This window comes from Pelodiscus sinensis, chromosome 10 (genome assembly GCF_049634645.1).
Source record: "Pelodiscus sinensis isolate JC-2024 chromosome 10, ASM4963464v1, whole genome shotgun sequence".
Taxonomy (NCBI): Eukaryota; Metazoa; Chordata; order Testudines; family Trionychidae; genus Pelodiscus; species Pelodiscus sinensis.
In genome coordinates, this window is record NC_134720.1 from 52,205,065 (window position 1) to 52,220,647 (window position 15,583).

A 15,583-nucleotide genomic window follows, 5' to 3' on the forward strand; every position below is an offset into this window, starting at 1 on the left:
ATTCGCAGAACATAGAACTGGAAGGGATCTCGAGAGGTCATCAAGTCTAGTCCCCTGTCCTCCTGGCAGGACCAAGCACTAGATCATCCCAAAGAGATGTTTATCTATCCTGCTAGACATTTGTCTTTTCTGAATAGTAGGCAAGCAGAATGGCTCCAAAGTGTTGCAAATATTTTTGTGGCGCAAAGACTGCTGAGGACTGATCCAAGCCCATCACACCCATTTCCGTTTCTAGAACAAGGCCCTAGAAGAGAGGAAAGTGATCAGGAATAGTCAACATGGATTCACCAAGGGCAAGTCATTCCTGACCAATCTGATTAGCTTCCATGGCGAGGTAACTGTCTCTGTGAACATGGGGAAGTCAGTGAATGTGAAATGCCTTGACTTTAGCAAAGCTTTTGATACGGTCTCCTACAGTATTCTTGCCAACAAGCTAACGAAGTCTGGAATGGATAAATAGAGTGTTAGGTGGGTAGAAAGCTGGCTAGATTTTCAGGCTCAATGGGTAGCGATTAATGGCTCGATATCTGGTTGGCGGTTGGTCTCAAGTGGAGTGTGCCAAGGGTCGGTTCTAGGGCCGGTTTTGTTCAACATCTTTATGAATGACCTGGATGAGGGGATGGATTGCACCATCAGCAAGTTTGCGGATGACACGAAGTTAGGGGGAGAGGTAAATACATTGGAAGATGGGACTAGGATCCAGAGTGACCTAGACAAGTTGGAGGACTGGGCCAAAAGAAATCTGATGAAGTTCAACAAGGACAAGTGCAGAGCCCTGCCCTTGGGATGGAAGAATCCCAAACATTGTTACAGGCTGGGGACCGACTGGCTAAAACCTGGGGATTCCAGTGAATGAGAAGCTGGATATGAATCAACAGTGTGCCGTTGTAGCCAAGAAGCCTAACAGCGTATTGGGCTGTATTAGGAGGAGCCTTGCCAGCAGATCTAGGGAAGTGATGATTCCCCTTTATTCAGCACTGGGATGGCCACATCTGGAGTATTGGGTCCAGTTCTGGGCCCCCTATTACAGAAAGGATGTGGGCTTGCTGGAGAGGGTCCAGTGGAGGGCAACCAAAATGATTCGGGGGTGGGAGCCATGACCTATGAGGAGAGGCTGAGAGATTTGAGCTTATTTAATCTGCAGAAGAGAAGGGGGGGGGCGGATTTCAGAGGAGCCTTCAGCTCCCTGAAGGGGGGTTGCATAGAGCATGGAGAGAGGCTGTTCTCAGTGGGGGTAGGTGGCAGAACAAGGAGCAGTGGTCTCAAGTTGCAGTGGGGGGGGGGGGTCTAAATTAGCTATTAGGACAAACTCTTTCCCTAGGCGGGTGGGGAAGCCCTGGGATGGGTTCCCTAGGGAGGGGGTGGAATCTCCATCCCTAGAGATGTTTAAGTCCCGGCTTGACCAAGCCCTGGCTGGGCTGATTGAGTTGGGATTGGTCCTGCTTTAAGGAGGGGGTTGGACTTAGTGACTCCTGAGGTCTCTTCCAGCCGTAAGATTTTGACTCTAAGGCAGATTAGAACTGAAGTTGGTTAGAACTGAAGTTGGTAACAACAGGAGAGGGGGAGGGGTGCATGCAAATAAGGTCATCGATACATTCAAACAATCTTTTAAAATGGTCAGCGGCGGTATCTAACACTTCAGGAAGTTTCTTGACAATAAACCCACCTCTGAAGCCTCCCGTGATCTTTGCGTGAGCTGTGGTGCGTTTTGTGCTTCATCACTGAGCAAAAAATGGCTCTCTAGGGTGGAGTTGGTGTTAACGGGATGGGGGGGGGGGCGCAGTGGAATTTCATTGACACAAACACCCCCAACCCTGAGGACAGAGTATTGACTCCAGGCCAAAAACCAGATTGTATCTTGGATTTTGTTTTGTTTTTATACAGGATGAGAAATGGATTTTATACTCTTAGCCGTCGCCAAGGGTTTAATCCAGCAGCATAACTTGTTTTCTCAGCTCCATCACAACCGCCTTCTCTAAGAAATGGATGTGTGTGTCAACTCTTGTCAAGAGCACTTAGCAGTGAACAATGAATTTAACACCGCAAGCCAATAAACAAATAGATAACCTGATTTCAGTTTTGTCTAAGGAAACATACTCATGCTCCATGGTTGAATTGCTTCCTGGACCTCTCACTTGTATTCAGAGAAGATTATTTACGTGAATGCAGGGTATGCTTTATTTTCATAGTCAATCATTTGCTTTGGTGACATGATATTTCACTCCTCCTCCCCCACCCCCTCCAAATCGTTTATGCAGGAAAATTCTCCAGCGCGATGACCTGTTTGTGTTGGGTTTTAGCATTTGATGATTATTTTTCTCCTTCTTGTGTGCACTGCTGTAGCACCCTCAGGTTCCAGCTGAGATCATGACCTCTCAGACAGTCCTTGCCTCAAAAGAGTTTATGAATGTAAATAGGACAATGGGAGGAAGGAAGGATATCCCCATTTTACAGGTGGCACACTAAAGCACAAAGAGGTTAAATAACGTGACCCAGGCCACAAATGAAGTCTGTGGGAGAACCAGCAATAGAACCCTTAGCTTCTGAATTAACCTTAAGACTATCCATCCTTCCTCCTTGTATTTAACATTATATATTTAACATAATATAAGAACTAGGGCTCACCCAATGAAATGAATAGGCGGCAGGTTTAAAACAAACAAAAGGAAGTTTTTTGCCATGCAGTGCATAGTCAATCTGTGGAACTCCTTGCCAGAGGATGTTGTGAAGACCAGGACTTTAACAGGGTTCAGAAAAAGAGCGAGATAAATTCATGGAGGTTAGGTCCATCCATAATTATTAGTCAGGGTGGGTGGGAATGGTGTCCTTTGTCTCTTTTTGTCTGGGAATGGATGACAGGGGAGGGATCACATGAGGATTCCCTGTTGTGATCCCTCCCTCTGGGGCATCTGACATTGGTCACTGTTGGCAGACAGGACACTGGGCTAGATTGACCTTTGGTCTGACCCAATCTGGCTGTTCTTATGAATTTAACATTTTAGAAGGGGATAGCATATTTCTGGTGTTATTTTTCTTTTGGCTATGTTAAACTGCTGGTCAGAAGACTAATTTGATAAAGTTGACTAGTAATAGTGACAGCACTTTTCTCTTTGTCAATGGCAGTATAAATTAGCTGTGACTTCTCCAAACTCAGTTGAGTTACACCTGCATCAGACAGGGTGTGAGTGGAGAATTTACATAGGCTCTTCACTTATGGATCACCAAACATTTGGCCAAAGTGAATAAACATAGCTATCTCTTGCTGTAGAGGGAGTGTCAATGACACATGTGTACGCCCAGGGTCATGCAGAAAAGCCGTTTTGAATAAAAAATATAGTGGAAAGCTCATGCTTAGCTGAGTACACATACCTTCTTGTCCTGCATTCCAGTGATCTGTTTTCAGTAAGCTTCTAGGAGAATTCTGTGGTCTCTGAGAATGGGGTTCAGGCTTAGATCGACATGGTGGCCTTTGGAATATGTCAGTCTATGGGTTCACCATTCCTCCTCTTGCTTCATGGGTTCCTCATTCATCTCCTTCCTTCATGGGAGCACAGGAATGCCAGCATTGACTTCATCGCACTCATAACACTTGCAGCTCTGCCTTATGGTGATAATTAAAGCAAATTTCATGCTTTAGGGGGCAAGAAAAATCTTCCCCCACAATAAAATTATCTAAGGATCCTTCCTTCCTTTCTTCCTTCCTCTGAAACATCAGCAATTAGATACAGCTGGAGATGGGACATCAGATGGGATGGGCCAGAGAATCCTTCTCCTTAGATAGATTCATAGAACACTAAAACTGGAAGGGTTCTCAAGTGGTCATCAAGTCCAGTCCCCTGTCCTCACGGCAGGACCAAGCACCATCTAGATCAGGGCTACTCAACTTTGGAAGCCCTGAGGGCCACAATGATACTCACAGTGCACACCGAGGGCCGCAAAGTAAGTGTGGTTGCATGTCCATACACAGGGCTTGACAAATAATGTAATCTACTCTCCCGTGGCGAGTAGATTACAACCCGGTAGTGCCGGCGCAGAGCGATCTGCGCATGCGCAGAATGCAGAACCGCACGAAACCGCGCAGCTGGCGAGCCCTGTACATACATATATATGCAAATAGCTTCTTTCACACTGACGGGCATGAATATAAAGATTAAGGCAAGACTACACAACACACAGGCCCCATTTAAGTAATTTCTTTTGATATTAATCAAATGCAATAGTGACCCAATTTCCACCCGTATGACAGCACTTTTAATGAGCAATGACAGTCCAGGAATTTAACTATTAAAATGCATCTCAACAGAAGACCATTCTATTGACTCACCGTTGTGGGTCGTGTTTCCAGTGGAGGCCACGTTCAATGGATCCCACCCGTGGGCTGTGTGTTGAGCCTTGTGTAAACCCAAACTGCACGTTGAGTCGCAAACAAATGGGCCGTGTGTTGAATAGCCCTGGTCTAGATCATCCCTGACAGGAGTTTGTCTAACTTGTTCTTAAATATCTCTGGTGATAGAGATTCTACAACCTTCCTGGAAATTTTATTCTAGTGTTTAACCATCCACACAGGTGGGAAATTTTTCCTTGTGTCCAACCTACACCTCCCTTGCTGCAGTTTAAGCCCATTGCTTCTTGCCCTATTATTAGAGGCCAAGGAGAACAATTTTTCTCCCTCCTCCTTGAAGCACCCTTTTAGATACTTGACTTCTGCTCTCCTGCTTGGCTGCTGAGTCTTTCCCACGTACTTAGAGTCAAGCTGCATTGCCAGATTTAGAGTGAGGAAGGAATTTTCCCTCTGCGCTCCTGGCCTTCTCCTATTCCCTGCCTGTGGCACACAATGGGTTGTTCTTTTGAGGACTGAAATGCTTTGTTCTAACTCATCTCAGTACAGGGGTATCGGGGTGAAGTTTAATGGCCGGGGGTGTACAGGAGCCTTGAACTAGATGATGTCACGGTCCCTTTTGGACATAAATTCTATGAAAGGCTAATGGCATTGACTGTAAGTGTACGTCAGAGATGCTGATGGTGTGACAGGGTGGTCTGTCCCTGTTATGGGTTTGGAGCCAGCTAGCCCTGGACATGAGCCAGATGCAGCAGAAGAGGGCTGGTGTTCCCCATATAGCCACATGGCTAGTATGGGGGAGGGGGTTAGAGGGGATCAGAGATGGGAGGAAGGAGAGGTCTCCAGGGGGTGGGAGAGACCATGGGGCCTGAGGAGATCCTGGGTCCAGGGGCTGGGAGGTTGAGAGGTTTCTGGAGAAGCCCTCCCTACTGGGGAGTTAAGGTTGGGCACTTCTGCAGGCCACAAGGGGGCGCACGGGGGTGGCCAGCCCCTTTACCAGGCGGCGTCAGGACTCGGCAGATGATGCACGAGGTGTTTGAAGTGCTCCTCAAAGGAGTCAGTTCATGGTGTGGGCTTACAAAATAACTGGAATTCGGCATGACAGCTTGTCTGCAGGGCACTTCCAGCTCAGCGAGGCCTGGGGAGGCAGCTCAGTTTCTTCCTGCTTAGGGGAACTGAATTTTGGGCTCTTAACTGTATGCGAACTACACTCCTAGTGGAACGTTGCAACCTGCCTGGTCACTCAATCATGAATTTAAAAGGAGCCATCCTTCTACAAAGGAATATCACTTCCCAATTACAGAGGGAGACTGCAGAACTGGAATTCATCTACAGACTGAACACCATTACCCTGGGCTTGAATGAAGATATGAAAAGCCAATTTTTCCTGCTTTTAACATTTGCATTTCCACATTAAAAGCTATGTATGGGACACATCCAGCCCACTTAATTAGCCTCATTATATCATTTCAAGAAAGATGTGGAGAAATTGGAGAGGGTCCAGAGAAGAGCAACGAGAATGATTCAAGGTCTAGAGAACATGAGCTATGAAGGAAGGCTGAAAGAATTGGGTTTGTTTAGTTTAGAAAAGAGAAGATTGAGGGGGGACATAATAGCAGTTTTCAGGTATCTAAAAGGGTGTCATAAGGAAGAGGGAGAAAACTTGTTCATCTTGGCCTCTGGGGATAGGACAAGAAGCAATGGGCTTAAACTGCAGCAAGGGAGGTTTAGGTTGGACATTAGGAAAAAGTTCCTAACTGTCAGGGTGGTGAAACACTGGAATAAATTTCCCAGGGAAGTTGTGGAATCCCCATCTCTGGAGATATTTAAAAGTAGGTTAGATAAATGTCTATCAGAGATGGTCTAGACAGTATTTGGTCCTCGACTCGATGACCTCTCGAGGTCCCTTCCAGTCCTAGTATTCTATGATTCTATGATTATTAGCCTCATTATATTACATCTCTTGGTTTCTGTTATTTCTACTCCCAGTTCATCTGATGAAGTGGGTTTTTCCTACAAACGCTCACAATTCTGTATATTTTGGTTCGTCTCTAGGGCCCATCTACGCTACAGGGTTATTTCAAAATAACAAGGCGAGCGTCCACCCAGCAAGCCTGTTACTTCGAAATTATTTCAAAATAGCAGCTTTTTATTCTGGAATAAACAACCCTCATTTCACAAGGAGTAATGCTTATTTCGAAATAGCGAGAGTGTGGAGGCTCCGCGGCTGATATTTCGAAATAGCGCCTCCCGTGGGCCATTCAGAGTAATGATTCCCCGATGCTTCCTGAGGCTCTAAATCGACGTAGCATGTCCACATCAGGGGAGCCTGCCTGGGTCTCATTTCCACGTTTCCCTGTAGTGTAGACGTGCTATTTCGAAATAGTTATTTCAGGAGTTATTCCAAATTAACTCATTTCGGAATGTCCTTGTGTCCACAGGGCCACTCGTTTTTCAAGTGACAGACTAACACGGTGACCCCTCTGAGATGTTACTGTCCGAGGGGCAAGGAGGAGAATTGGGAAGGTCGAATTGAACCTGGGGCCCTTGGGTTTTCTGCATCCATAACTGATTGTGTGGTCGGTCTGCAGTAGATTGTTCAGGATGTGCAAGCTCGCTGTTAAAGCCAGCTCACCTTAGTAGTAATGACTAAGCCAAGCTAAAAATATGTCGGTGAGGGGTTCCTGGATGTTTGGCGCCATAGGTGTGAGGAGTAGGAGTGCGGGGGAGGGGAGGTCTATAGCACGCCCTGTTTTTGGGCATCCCAGCCACAAACCCTGCACCCCTGCCACCTGGGGTCCCAGTCGCTAGGCACGTTGCCTGGGGGCTTCGCTTCCATTCCTGGGTCCCACGCGGCTGCAGTCCTCATGCGCACAGGCTCAGCTGTCAGACCTAGAGCTCAGCTGCTGCGTCCGCCTGGGGGGGGTCCAGCCCCCCACTCCCGGAGCCAGGGTCCTGGCCGTCAGTTCCACATGCAGGATCCCGGCTGCCAGCCCCAGCTGTTGGTGACAGTGAGGGACACAGACAGAGGAAAAGGGAGGTGTAGTTCCCCACCCCCGCTCCAAAAAGTGTCCCCTGTTTGGCGCCTGCCCCAGAGCCCACTGATGGCCAGAAGAGGTTTTTCGGTGTGTCTGGAGCAAGCCCGGGGCCATTCCATCCCATCCCACTCTCTGTGCACCGGGATCTCATCCTTGGGTACTCGCCAAGGTTTTGTCGGTGCACAGCGTAAATCAAGAGAGTGAGCGAGCATCCTGTCGGGTTGAGTGAGAGGCGGATCATGTCTCTTGCCTGGGTCCAATTAAAAGTGGAATGGCGGCTCAGTGGCATGACAGCTGAGCCCGTGAAAGATGTTTGCATCTGGAGGCTGCATTCACACGTCAGTTACATCAGAGCAAATGCAGAGTCAGTGGTGCTACTCTGGATTTACACTAATGCACTGGATCAGAATCTCACCTCCGAGGGATGCTTCCTACAGGTGTGGTCAGCTGGCGGGTGGAAGGATAATTGGTTTTTGTAATTGCAGCAGCATTTGTGGGCCAGTCGTGGTGGTAACGGTGTTTCAGAGGCAGAGGGCTAAATATGGTACATGCTACCTCCATACACTGATTTTCCCTGCGGTAAACAAAAATACCAGATGATTGCTGGTGTGTGTTTTTTATCTGAATAGAATATTTCAACCAGCACTCGCGATTCATAGTCTTGAACTGTAGGGGACTAATGTTCCCGTTTTCCAGCTGGGAGAAACTAATTCACCACCTTGTGTTGTAAACACTCACTCATTTTAACTGATTACACCTCCAATGTTCTTCAAACCACTAAAATTACTAATTGCTATTCCTTACACATCGGAGAGTGAATCCTGAATAATTAACCCCAAATAAAATTAGATGGATTGGCCCTTTTAATTAGAATCCCTGCTGCTGTTTGTTCTGAGCTTCTTTTTCTTACTGCTCAGAGACTTTTTCGAATAATTAAAACTGTTTAAGTCTTAAACAGCCAGTGACCTTTTAATACAGTACAAATCCATAAATGCAGAATTGCGGTGCAGTAAATTTTTGGATCAACGATCTCACAGAGTCAATGTTCCTTTTTTTAAATGCGGAGAGTGAAATTAGTTGTTTTCAGCTGCCTATTAATACCGTGGCTGATTAGCGAATGTAGTTAACATGGGAAGATTAGTAGCTGGTAATGATCGTGGCAGGCTAGTAGGTTCCTTAGTTTAATGTATTAATCGTAGGCTGAGTAGCACATATAGGTAGATGATGCACATAATAAGCAGTCGGGTGACTGTTTTGCGTGTATAAATGTGGGCTCAAATGACTTTTCATAGGCTTCTTTTTACAATGCTCCCAGCAAAAATGCTATTTTGGTTACTTAAATATTGTCCCGGTCAAGTAACTTGCATTACAGAACAATTAGCTGCGGCAGCAAAAAATATCATGGATAAATGTGTGTCCCAAGGCATGATCTCCCTGTAGCACCCCCTGCTGGCTGAGTGTGGTGCTAGCGTTGCTCCCTTCCTCAATTTCCTTTCTGAGATGGGAAGGGGATCGACTCGCCATGCACCCATCTGTGCTGGAAAAGTGGCTTAGGCCTCCAACCAAGTCACAGAGAAACCTAAACCCTTCTAGAGTGGCAACAAACGAAAGAGTACTAAAAACAACAAAGGGTTTTCTGCCCCTTGGGGTTTCACTTCAGCCCACCCTCTGGGCCCTGTTCCCTGCCACTATCTGGGTGACTTTTGAGAGTCTCTCCCTGAGCCATTTGGCAGGTTTGCTGGGTGTACCCCACTTCTTGCAAACCCTGGCTCTGTGCCTTCCACAGTAGCCTTCTCTCTCCCTGTGGTTCCAGCCAGAGGCTGGCCTCTGTCTTTTAATAAGGCCCAGGTATCAATTAAGGACCATCTTAGTCTTACACCTGTAAGCTGGAAAGCAAATTAATTATGGCACAGGTGTGGCAGACACTGCTCCCCTGCAAGCAGCCAGTCACTCTATGACTTGTTTATACTGGGACCTTTGATGGTCCATAGGATTGGAACTGGGATACAGAATCACACTGGACGTCGCTGTTCAAATCCAGAGCAGCCTCTGTACGGTATCACTACTGTAAGCTGTAGCATTTCAGACTGTTGTTAATGATACCGTAGGGCATTGCAGGCGTGCTTTGGGCTATTACTATAGAATAATGGGCTACATGTGTTTGAAAGAGAGTGATCAGGCTTCAATGCTTGCTGAAGGTTCATTGGCTGATGTGAAATGAATTAGGGGCCTCAATATAAGGACTCATGCGTAAGTGATCGTGTTCCCGTTATGGTTGCGGTGTGCCCCGGGAGAAGTTTAATAACATTATGCAATATTCGGGCTGAAAGATTTCAGAGTCATGGGTTGGTTTCTTAGCATTCAGAACACCCAAGAACCCCACATCGGAGAGAGACAAAGCAGACGGCTCGCTAACAGAGCCACAGTGCAATACCCCACCATATTTTAATCGGTTTACTGTCAAACTCTAATTGCTTGCTTCCCCACAGAGTCCCTTTGCCTGCAGACAGGACCAGGAAGACTCTCTCTCTCTTTCTCTCTCTCTCTAAGTGATAGCTTGCAACTTCCCTTGCAGTCTTCAGTGATATAATTCTAAAAACCACCATAATACAACTGCAGCTAATTGGGCTTTTATTCCACCGTCTTTGGCAGAGGCTAAGGGCTTGGCATTGGAGCCTGCATATCCCCTTATACCCATGCTTAAATATTCACATGGAGAGGGGGCAGGAGGAGCCAACAGAGAGCAATCTTGTTCTGTGCCCTTTCTGTTCTGAGAATCAACAGAAGACATTTTTCTCCGGATATCACTAATCAGCACTAACCCGACTTCAGAACTCGACATACTCATGATAATAGGAGACTAATGAAAAACATCTATCCTGGAGGTTTCCATTGTCGGTCAGTTGATCTGGGCACATGAGCCTGAATTCTGTTGGGTTGGTTGATTTGTTTCAGTAAGAAGAAATTGCTTCTTTCCCGGAACGATTTTTTGTTTTGATTTTTCTCTTCTAACCAAGCAGATGAACGTGTACATGTCGGGAAAAGACCATACTGCAATTTCTTCCCAGATTTAGAATCTCACGGTAAAAGTTGTGTTAGTCAGTGGAAGCCATTTGCTTTGACACAGTTTGATTCCTGATTGGCAAAGAGATTTCCCTTTAAAAAAAAAAGGGAGGGTGGGGCATTTTTTATACTCCCAGTCCTGCAGATGCTTTTAGCCACACAGTGTTTAAAACCATCAGTGCCCAATAGGATTCCGTGTGTTTGCATGGATGGGCTATGAGTGAACATGGGAGTGACCACACTTGGTCAGACCAAAGGTCCATCTAGCCCAGTGTCCTGTCTAGTGACAGTGGCCAATGCCAGATGCTCCAGAGGGAGTGAACAGAACAGGGAATCATCAACTGATCCCATGCCTGTCATCCATTTCCAGCCTCTGAGAAACAGAGGCTAGGGACACCATTCCTACCCATCCTGGCTAAGTAGTATTGATGGACCTAACCTCCATGAATGTATCTAGTTCTTTTTTGAACCCTGTTAAAGTCTTAGCCTTCACCACATCATCTGGCAAGGAGTTCCACAGGTTGACTGTGCACTGTGTGAAGAAAAACTTCCTTTTGTTTGTTTTAAACCTTCTACCTGTTAATTTCATTTGGTGACCCCTAGTTCTTATGTTATGGGAGCAAGTAAATAACTTGTCCTTATTCACTTTCTCCACACCTGTCATGATTTGATAGACCTCTATCGTATCCCCCCTTAGTCTCCTCTTTTCTAAGCTGAAATGACCCAGTTTTTTTAATCTGTGTCCATGTGGCACTCTTTCCATATGAAGTGAGAGGTGTGTCTGGTATGCTAATACAGGGTGAACGTAGATTAATTGGGATTGCTGGTCCAGCAACATTCATGGACCGGCACAGATATTGCAGGACCAGAGTCCCGGTGGAGGGCTGGTGGTTAGGAGTCCTGCAGGGCCAGGAAGTGTGGTGCACCACAGCAGGACTACCTGACCAGTCTGGGGGCCCAATGCGTGGCAGCAGTGGTGGGGGAGGGAAGCCGGCCTCTGTCCGGTAGCCAACTCAGGGGTGGGGGATGGAAGCAGGTGGTAGCTGGGAGAACAGCAAGATCTCATATGGTCCGGCAAAATCGCTCATCTGGGACTGGTTGGATCCTGAGGGTGCCGGACCAGGCAGATCCAACCTGAACTTAATACATCTCAACGTGCCACTGATTTGGAGATTTTCACATACCCAGTGGCAAAAATTTAAATGTTCCCAGGAAGTTTAATGGACCCTTTCTCATTACAGGTGTATGAGGACTTTGAAATATACTTTCAGTGTATGTTTGTCAAGTACACTCATGAAATGTCTAAACTTCTTTTTCAAAGAAGTACTAGAAAAGGGGAAGGTGGTGGTGGTGCGGGGTGGGGGAGGGATCTTCTGCTTTGCTGAAACGTACAGCATTCCTTCCATGACAATTAATAGGCTTGGCAGAATTCTATGTAAATTTGGTTATGATTTTGACAGATATCGATGTTTGGTTTTGAGCATGTATTTCTTCAGGTTTTTTCCCACAATCACATGAAATTATGAGTGGGGAAGGAGTCCGTGTCACATGTCAGCATATACAAAGTGAATCATAAACTTTCAAGTTTTCATACTTTGCCTACCTGGGAATGTCGGTGGTTGATGGAAATATTTTGGTCAGTTTGAGCACGTGCAGCAAAATCAATGTCTACCAACGTGTACTGATGCAAACCTAATCCTTCCACGTCTAGCTAGCAGGGTGCAGATTTGCAGATGTCTGTCAGGAGTGTGCAATGAAGCCAGGAGTTTGTTTAAAAAAGCCTTATGTCAGGTAGGAAGGGTGCGATTTTTGTAGAATTGGCTGGTATCTTTTCCTAGAATCATAGAAAGCTAGAACTGGAAGGGACCTCGAGAGATTATCAGGTACAGTTTCCTGCCCTCACAGCAGGACCTAGCATCATCTAGATTATCCATGATCTATGTCTATCCTACCAGCTCTTAAAAGTCTCCAGTGATGGAGGTTCCACATCCCCCTTGGGCAATTCATTCCAGTGTTTCACCACCCTGACAGTTAGGAATTTGTTCCTAATGTCCAACCCAAACCTTCCTTGCTGCAGTTTAAGCCCATTGCTTCTTGTCCTGTCCTCAGAGGCCAAGAGGAACAATTTTTCTCCCTCCTCCTAGCACCTTTTTACATACTTGAAAGCTATTATCATGTCCCCTCTCAGTCTTCTCTTTTCCAAACTAAACAAGCCCAGTTTTTTCCATCTTCCCTCATCGGTCATGTTTTCTAGACCTTTTAAACATTTTTGTTGTTCTTTTCGGGACCTTCTCCATTTTCCTCACATCTTTCTTCAAATATGGAACCCAGAACTGAACGCAATACTCCAACTGAGGCCTTATCAGTGCAGAGTAGAGCAGAAGAATGACTTCTCTTGTCTTGCTTATAACACTCCTGTTAATGCCTCCCAGAATCCTGTTTTATTTTTTTACAACAGCGTCACACTGTTGACTCATATTTGGCCTGTGATCCACTATGACCCCTAGATCCTTTTCTGCCGCACTCCTTCCTAGACAGACGCTTCCCATTCTGTATGTGTGAGACTGATTGTCCCTTCCTAAGTGGAACACTTTGGATTTGTCCTTCATCCTATTTACTTCAGATCATTTCTCCAGTTTGTCCAGATCATCTTGAATTATGACCCTATGCTCCAAAGCACTTGCAGTCCTTCGCAGCTTGATATCATCTGCAAACTTAATAAGCATACTCTGTATGCCATCATCTAAATCGTTGATGAAGATATTGAACAGAACCGATCCCATCACCGATTCCTGTGGAACCCCACTTGTTATGCCCTTCCAGCATGACTTTGAACCATTAATAACTGCTCCCTGAGAATGGTTATCCAGCCAGTTATGCACCCTCAAGGTTTTGTTTAGTTTAACTTAGAAACTTACTTTGATCTGTCTGTTTTCACTTGCAGTCTCTTAAATTCTACTTTTAATACTCGATAAAAATGTTTTTGTTTACTATCAAGCCCAGTGCAAATAATCGTTACTGGGGTAGGAGGAAAGCAGCCAGTGTGCATCTCTCTCTTTCATTGTTAAAGAGGGTGAATGCCTTTATGAGCTTTCTCTTTGTAAAACTTTTACACAAAGTAAGATGGATTTATTTGGGGTTTTGGTCTCTTTTGGGGATTGGTTTTCTGGGTGCTGTCAGCGACCTTACAGCTGCGTTGTCTCACAGCTGAACCGGTTCGGTGTCTGTGTTGCTCTGTAGGGGGCAGTAACCCCAACTTTGTGCATTGGCTGGGGGACACCAGAGCTTCTGGCCTAGCAGAACAGGATGGTGGGGAGCCCCAGAAGGCAGGAAGTTGGGCTCACTGGCTTGATCAGCGCACCGAGTGACATTACTGGGGGGACTTCCATGATCCAGCCTGTTGCAATAAGTGCTTGATATTAGCTCCTTTTGGCAGCTGGGGGAAACTGAGGCACGGCACACTTAAATGACTTGCTCCAGATCACACCATTAGTAAGTGGCAGGCCTGGAACTGGAACTCAAGGATGCCTGAGGCCCAGACTCCTGCTACAATGGCTGGCCATTTCCCCCTCCCTGCCTCTTGAACTTCATTTATATCATCTTGGGCCTAAATCCTGTGATTATTTGTTGTAGATTTCCCCCTGCCGCCGCCGCCGCCACCGCCGCTTCCTGGAGATGATCTCAGAAACTACCCAGCTCCTCCTGGTGCCTTTCTTCCCCCACCCCCTACGGATGAAGCCGCTTTCAGTGTGCAGGTAAGAGGGGCCATGTGTTTCCTGCCCAGACAGGACAGAATTGGGATGGGCTGTTAGCTGCCTGTTCCTGGTGCTCAAACAAGAGGTGGGCGAGTTTGAGATTCCTTAAGACCAAGTCAGCCATAGCAATTTGCTTCCCAAGTGGGAAAATGTTTCTCCCGCCCAACTTACCGGGTGTGTTAGATGCTCGGCTCATTTGATGAATCCTGAGAGAGGTTTCCAGACTGGACGAAAAGGCAATGAGGGTCCTGTTTGTTCTGCTCTTTCTTTCAGACTTGTATATTAAACCCCCCGGTAAAGGATAATATCGAGAGTGATTATATTTCCCATGCTACTTCTCTAAACAAATGTGATAAAGGCTTCTAGACAACCGTTTTGTGGAAGGATGGGCTAATGGGTTAAGCACTGACTGGAACTCAGACGCCAGGGGATCAATTCTGTTTCTGTTCTGTCCTTCCTGTGAGACTTTAGTTCTGTGCCTCAGTTTCCCTCTTGATAAGGTGTGGATGATGATCGTTCCCTACCTTAACGAGGAGCGGGGAGGATAAATCCATTATTGACTCCCAGGCGGTTCAGTGGTGGGGAGGGGATGAATGTGGGAACATGTCAGGACAACTTGTGAATTCCTGTTGGTGTTGGAAAGTTGTGTTGTAAAAAAAACCTGCCTAAACCTGTGTGTGTAACTGTATGGCTACGTCTATACTACGAGTTTTCTCTGCAAAATATATGCGAATGAGGCGCCCATTTGCGTGAGTTGTGATCTCATTTGCATATTTTCTGCCAATCCTTTTTTGCGCTGCGGTTTTTGCACAAAAACAAGCAGTGTAGACGTTTTCTTTTTGCGCAAAAAACTTTTTCTGCAAGATCCTTATGCCCCCCCAAAAAGAGGTATACCAATCTTGCGGGAAAAAGGGGTTTTGCACAAAAAGAAAATGTCTGCACTGCTTGTTTTTGCACAAAAACCCCAGAGCAAAAATGGACCGAGAGAAAATATGCAAATGAGATTGCGACTCATGCAAATAAGCCCCTCATTTGCATTTTTTTGCAGAGAAAGCTCATTTTTTTTGCAGAGAAAGCTCATAGTGTAGACATAGCCTACATGGCTCCATCATTGCTGATAGGGCCTCAGCAGGAGCATACCAGACAAGGATGGGGGAAACACTTCAGATGGTATCGTTCTCAGCCCTCACAAAGTTTTTGCTAAAATGCCGCTCGTGCCCTGGAAAGCAAGTGTGGCCTACTCTCAAAAGGAAGGGAGAAGGGAAGGAGAAGTGGAAACTTTGCAGAATGAGAACAAAAGAAACCAGGTGACCAAAAGGGATTTCAATAAAGCCACATACAGTAATAAAGGAACCGCGTGGAGAGAGGCCACACGGAGTGAGAGACAG

General features: G+C 46.2%; 1 protein-coding gene across 7 annotated transcripts in view; it reads left to right on the forward strand.

The window, feature by feature from the left end:
• The window catches only part of LPP (LIM domain containing preferred translocation partner in lipoma), a 555,915-nt gene that overhangs the window by 293,685 nt on the left and 246,647 nt on the right, over positions 1-15,583 (forward strand). For all 7 annotated transcript variants that reach the window (XM_075938239.1, XM_075938236.1, XM_075938238.1 and 4 more), the window contains one exon: positions 14,074-14,195. In XM_075938239.1, coding sequence (XP_075794354.1) covers positions 14,074-14,195 — 122 coding nt within the window. The remainder of the gene's footprint in view (positions 1-14,073; positions 14,196-15,583) is intronic.